The sequence below is a fragment of the Sesamum indicum genome, linkage group LG11 (genome assembly GCF_000512975.1).
Source record: "Sesamum indicum cultivar Zhongzhi No. 13 linkage group LG11, S_indicum_v1.0, whole genome shotgun sequence".
NCBI lineage: Eukaryota > Viridiplantae > Streptophyta > Magnoliopsida > Lamiales > Pedaliaceae > Sesamum > Sesamum indicum.
The window spans coordinates 10,704,831-10,711,994 of record NC_026155.1 but is presented as its reverse complement, the minus strand read 5'-3'; the positions used below and the strand labels follow the sequence as shown (position 1 = coordinate 10,711,994).

Below are 7,164 nucleotides of genomic sequence, written 5' to 3'. Positions count from 1 at the left end.
AGGCCTCGTTCCACGCAGGATTCAGGTCCCGGATCACGGTCCTCGTCTTCCGGCGCTGCCCATGAAAGTCAAGAATCACATAAGGACTCGACGCACCATGCCCATCTTTCGGTGAAAGATTACGTGCATCAACCACCTCAACTATAAGCTTACGAACTACGGCCATGTTTGTGAACTGGAATTCAGGTTTAATACGTACTAATATTAATTTTCAGCAATAGAAACTTGACACTGATGGATATACACCCACATTGTACAATTTGGAGATTGCAGACATGCAAAAAGTGTAAGAAAGGAGACAGGGTTTAATTGGTGCATGTAGAAAGAGAAGTTATATTAGTGATGAGGGCAGTAGATAGTATATTAGTGGAGTTCTGAGTTGGAAGGTTAAAGTGAGAAAAAGTAGACAAAATGATGGGAGAAAAGTGCTAAACTTCATGTGCAAGAAGTCTTTATGCCACTCAAAATTCAGTATTTGGCATTGCTTTCCTTGCTAAGATAATAATCTTTACCAACAAAGATTCCCTCTCTTTTACACTATATATGCTACGAGTTTAATTAACCAAGAAGCATCATTAATTCCATATATTTACTATTTCATGGGAATATAATTTTATGCTAGACTTGGTTAAGTCTTGTTCACAATTAATTAATTAGCGATTAACATGTAATCTATTACCAATACAATTCAAATATATATATTTCTCTTATAAATATATTTATACCCATATCAAATGATCAGCACATTAGGAAAAATTCTTACTCATATTAAGTTTAGTTAGACCAAATCAATAACAAAATAAATGTGTGATTGATCACTTTTCATAAATTGTATATTAATTACACAATAAATAAACTAATTTAGATCAAAATTTCCTGCAAATTAGGCAGGCATTAAGCGCCTTTTTTGTCTCTGATTTGTCATTTGTGGGGTGTAAAGATTGTCTTTCACTTTTGATAGGGTAGAGGGAGAGATGAGATTTGATTTGAAGAAAGGATATAAATAAATTGGGAGAGTGAGTGGGTGACACACTTTTGACAAAGACGAACATCCTTTTTCCACCGACCAAGACCATCTGCCCCTGCTTTTTTATCTTTTCTCACTCACCACAATATATATGCAATCAAGATCCGTTGCAGGTGACTGTGATGGGAGTAGAGAGAACCCCTCTTTTTCGCACATTCCCATCTCCATACTAATCATGTTTTTCGCCGTTTATGCTAATTATATATGTTCTTCACTTGGACCGTCCGTGTATGAGTTTTTCGTCCCACATCGTTTCCTTTTTTCAGTCTTTTTATAAAGTACAGTATTCTTAATTGATATTTTAAGGATGAATGTGGAGTCACCACGGACGGATCTGTATGTGAATTTTGGAAAAATATGACTATATATGTTTTCTGTGTTGGGTTAATTACATTATGCACTCCCAAATTATGTATTTTGTTTCATTCATACTCCTAAAATATGAAAATTAACAAAAACATCCCTAACAAAATAATTTAGCTGATAAGATTAAATTAAATGTACTTCCCACTTACCCCTATACTTTTTTATTCTATTTTTTAAAATATATATTATTGAAGTATCTCCCCTGAAACTATTTTTTAGTGATTTAAAATTTTACTCACATTTTATTTTAAAAATAATATTTATAATTTATAATTTTTTATAAATTATGGAACGCAGAAAGTAAATATTTAAGCTCAATATATACAAATATATTTTGAAGAGTAAATAAATTATGTTAAAAAGTATATATAAATATGTATCAATACATAATGCATATAATATTACAGAAAAAGTATGTTATTTAACTTATAAATTTTTATTCAATTACATGTCCACGTAATATATATTTATCACACAAAAAATATAGAATATTATATTATAGGTTTGCATATTTTACAATATATATATATATATATATATGTTTAATGTAATATATTAAATTTGTGTTGATAATTCATATTATATTTAGGAGAATAATTGTAATAGAAATACTTTAGGGGTGTCAACAATTAAGGGCATTTTTGTCATAAAAAAATTAGTATGTATCACGAGGAGCTATTTTTTTACGTTTTATAATTTAGAAGTATAAATACACTTTATGCATAATTTAGGAGTGCAAAATATATTTAGCCCTCTTTTTTTACTTGTTTCAAATTCAGACAACTTTAAAAGGATTGTGGGGTTTTTTTTACCAATTCAACTCTCCCTTCACCACTCCCATAGGTATGGGATACAAAGGTTCATAAATTAACTGCTTTTCTTACTATAGGATGCTTACCTAACCAATGCTCTCAGATCCAATTCTACCCAAATTTTTCTCTGGTTTGCCTCAACATTCCCTATTTGTTTGGCTGTTCCTAGTCCCACATTGATCTGACAGAGATTCTGTATTTAAATAATATAATTATAATTTAAAGTGATGATGCATAACATATGTACATTCATGCGACACCAGTGAGTGTGAGCACCGTACACGTATTGACGTGACACTAATGAGTAAAATGAATATGTAATTAAAAAATCGTTCAATTTAATATGTAATTTATCTTACTTAATATGAATAATTTATTGTCATGAGGGTTTATCTTACTTAATCTAAATCATTTTATTTGAATGCACCCTAAAATTTCACAAAAATAATTGCACATTAACCCCAACGAAATAGTAGAAAAGCAATCCAGTCCCGTGTTGATTTGAATTCCAAATAAAAATTAAGCAATATATATTTATACATTCGTTCGTTAATATATCAGTACTTCATTAATATATTAGTATAACAAAGAATAGTTAAAATAAATTATTACTAATTAATATATTCATTCCACGATACATCAGTAGTAGATCAATTAATATATCAATATAACAAAAAAATAATAAAATACATTATAATAAACTCATATAAAGTAAAATAAAAAATCACATATTTATTAGGACTCGAACTCGTGATTTGAAATTTAGTCATAGAACCTCATTCTCTTAATCATTGGATTGAGACATGATACTGATCATATCTACTAAAAAGAATGGCCATGTATACATGATTAGGCATAATTTGGATAGTTTTTTTTAGCGCGGGGAATAGTTTATTTTACTAATTTGAGAGAAAATCAGAAATGCAATATAGTTGCGTAATAACATGAGTTGCGCATTAGTTCTTTTGTTAATTTAAAAGATATTTTTTTTTTTTTACTGTGTTGATCATGCTATGAAATCTTCTGTTATAGGTTTTGTTTAAATTTCAATATATTACTTTCATTTATTTTTTTCTTTTGTACTGCGCTACATCCACATCCAATGACGGCAGATAGCTGCTATGATATAAATAGTTGATGTAATAATTATTACTATAATTTCAATAAAAATTGATATTGAGCAAATCGTGAATGTAGGAGAATTCTCCAAACCACATAAATGGTGTGTCAAATTGTTGTAAGAGGAATAAATCTGTAAAGTTGTGTCGTGGGCAGAACCATTGTCTTGAAAAAGCAAAAATTCCAATAGGCCCGAAGTACAACCATTTCGCTCCCCAAAGTTCCTAACTTGGACCATGTAGCGTATACACACTGAAACTTGGTAAAATTAATGAAATGAGAAGCTGCAAGAGGTTTAAATTATGAAAATTCCAGGAAATGAATTAGGATCATGAAATACCAGTAAACAACAACGCCTATCAGTAGAATGTCCATCTCCTCATCATATATATTGATAGGAAAAGACAATAATAATCCAATAATATTAATAATAATATTGTCTAAAATCTTGGTCCAAAACGATATCTTGTGTTATACCAACACTACATATATATATTCATAAGGGGGCCTCATAAACATAAAATATATATAGGATTAAATATATTTTTAGTCCTCTAACTATAGCTAATTCTCGTTTAATTCTTTATCTTTCTAGAATTCGAAAAAAGTTCTATAATTTTTTAATTTGCTCGATTTTAGGACACATATTGCCGAATTTTATCAAAAGTTGTCGGAAAATATCACCCAATCTAACGTGGCATTTCAAATTGGAGAAAGTGATTTTATTGACTAATTCTATATGATGTGGCAATTACATGACTTAATTAAAAAAAAAGGTTAAATAGCATTATGACATGCATTTTGAGAAAGAAATTGCATAAATATAATTTATAATTTTAAAAAATAATATTTGTATTATATGTATATACATAAATATATATATTACCTAAAAATACATATATATACATATATATATATATATTATCTAAAGGAAGAAAATTCCAACCACCCACCTCTGAGATCGTCGTTGCCCAGCCTCCAAACGACAACGACGTCGTCCAGAATAATCTGGGTGGCATCGCCATCGCCCAGAAAAAGAGGGCGTCGTTCTCCCTAAATTTAGGTGACCGCGGTCGCCCAGAGAAGAAAAGAGGCGCCACACTCACCAAGTCTTGGCGACGGTGACGCTCCTTTCTTCTTTGAGCGCAGTCCTTGTCACTCAAAGGTATCGCCCCCTTAATGTATATTTATATTATTTAATATGTTATAATTATATATATGTAATGTATATATATATATGAGAATGTATATATTATTTATAGATATACACAAAAGAAATGGAAAGAGGGAAAAAAATATGTATTATTTTTTATTTTCTTAAAAATTAAGTAAAAATATTTTATTTTTTTAAAATCTAAAATAATAGAAAATTTATTTTCTAATCAAGTACATATAATGATAAATATTATTTGTATTAAATAATAAAGTAAAAATAATTTAATGTTAAAAAATGTAAAATAATAAAAAGTATTAAAATTTTATTTAAATACATGAAGTAAAAATAATTTTAAAATATGTAAAATAATAAAAAGTATTAAAATTTTATTTTAAATATAAATAATAATGATTTTAGTAAATAATATAATTTAATGCCATGTGGTCACTAATGCCACATCACAATTTATTTTTTAAAATTAAAGTCATGTAATTGCCACGTCATACATAATTAGCCAATAAAATCACTTTCTCCAAATTAAATATCACATCAGATACATGTGGCATTTTTCGATCATATTGGACAAATTCCGTTACGAGACCTTTCTCAAAGTCTAAAAAGATAAATGACTAAAATAAAAATTAACTCTGGTTAGAGAACTAAAAAATGCCTCTAATTATATATATATTCATTCTTATAAGATTTATCTACGTAGTGCGACTTAAATTTTTTAATTTTTATGAGAAAGTTGGGCAAATTAAGAGATGAAGTGTGTATATATGGTTGAAACTGAAAAAAACATGTTTTTTTTTTTTTACCTTTTTACCATGGGAATGAAATGAAGATCTGAGGGGTGTTTGGGTGTTGGAAATTGGGGCGTGAGGAATGAAGCCTGGTCCGAGATCATTATTAGTCCAGCAAGAAAGTGGTGCGGGAGGAAGGGATCTTGGATCAGCCTCCATTCCAAACGCCCCCTAATTCCCTTCATCATCATCATCACTATCATCATCACCACAGCTATAGCTACATCTCTGGATGGTGATTGAGTAATGATGAAATCTATGTATATATATATAAGTAATGAGTGAAGGTGAAGAAAGACATAAAGTGATGGGTGTGGGTAAAGGGGCCATGTTGAAGCACATGATAGACAGCTCATTTTACCCCTAAATTAATGAAAAGCTGCTGCTGCTTCCACTGCCTGGTTTTTGGACTCATCGTCTTGTCTTATTCTTACCTCAGTATGTGTTGTGTGTGTTTGGGCACTGAAAATAAGGAGGGAGATGGGCGTGGGGTGGAGTAGTAGTGTAGTGTTTGGTGCTGGAATTTATTTATTACCAGGAGGATGGGTCATAACAAGAAAAGTAGTGTGACAACGATGAACATATATATATATATATGTGTGTGTGTGTGTGTGAGTGTGTGGAATATGTGAATTAGGTACAGTTAAAGGCGTCTTGTCTGTCTTTGAATACTGCTTCTGCCTGTGGCTGCGGCTGCTTCTCATTGAAGCAATAATATCAGCATCATCACTTCACCCGCGCTTTCTTTCTTCTTTATCACTACTTAATACGTATTAAGATATTTTTGTGTGTATATAATGAATAATTATTATATTTTAAAATATATTATAAATATAAGAATAAAATATATAAATTAATATATTATATCTGAAATAAAGAAATATTATCGACACAAAAGTTTAGTTGTGAATAACATTTTCATATTGAAATAGATAGATAGTATAGATCATATAGATGAGAAGAAAATTGTAAATAGAGGTGGTTGAAAATACATAAGAATATTTTTGGTAATTTAAAAAATTTGTGTTGCGGTGTAAGTAACAGCTATTTGTGAGCGAAAATGAATTTTTTTTTTTATATTTTGGTAATTACAACGGGCTCTTTTCAAGTTTTTCATAATTTATTAATACTCTATTTTTGTTTATAAAATTATAAATATTTAGTTTTTCATAATTAATTAATACTCTCTTATTGTTTAAAAAATTATAAATATTTCTGTTATTTGACAAAATTATGTATCTTTTCATAAAGGTGTGAAATCGTCAATTTTGTCCAGTGTTGTATGTTTTTCTTTTTAAAAGAAAACAAAAGGAAATGAAAAAAGGTGGGTGGAAAAAAAATTAAATTACAAAAAAAATTATCCAATTAATCCATAAAAATTTTTAAAAAATTTAAAAAAATAAGTAAAATGATCATACATATTTCATATGAGCATTTTGATCAAGTCACCACAAAAAATAAATACATCGAAATTAATGAATTGAACTAATTATTAGAAGATAGTTAAAATCAAAATAATATTAATAATTTTTTAAATAACAAAAAAATACATGTAATTATGTCAAACTGTGAAGAAGCCGGTCGTAATTTATGGTTTTCTTATGGGAAGCGGGAAATGAGGTTTTTGGTTTTTGATAGGAATGGAATGTGAAGTCAATTTTTAGTTTAGTTTCGGGTTTCAAGTGAGTGCGTAGTCTTCTCCCTTACTTTTGGTCATCACTGCAAAACTATACTCTCTTTTTCTTTATTCGGCTCAACAATCACATCAACCCTAAAGCTAAGGCCTACAACATGAAAACCCGCTCTAATGTTTAACAAAGGGAGTTTATTAATTTTTTTAAAAATATTCTATACAATTTGGTAGATTTTTCTTTTAAATTT

At 29.1% G+C, this 7,164-nt stretch overlaps 1 protein-coding gene and 1 long non-coding RNA gene across 2 annotated transcripts in view; both read right to left on the bottom strand.

The window, feature by feature from the left end:
• The window catches only part of LOC105174198 (protein QUIRKY), a 3,516-nt gene extending 3,093 nt beyond the window's left edge, over positions 1-423 (bottom strand). Inside the window, 2 exon segments of the mRNA XM_020697902.1 lie at positions 1-4; positions 7-423. The exon segment at positions 1-4 is cut by the window's left edge and continues 3,093 nt beyond it. Of these exon segments, the coding sequence (XP_020553561.1) occupies positions 1-4; positions 7-166 (164 nt within the window). The 5' untranslated portion in view covers positions 167-423.
• On the bottom strand, positions 3,218-5,799 carry LOC110012904. Its single transcript, XR_002288087.1, has 2 exons — positions 5,299-5,799; positions 3,218-3,576 (listed from the first exon to the last, which is right to left on the bottom strand). It is a non-coding gene; the product is annotated as an uncharacterized LOC110012904 (long non-coding RNA).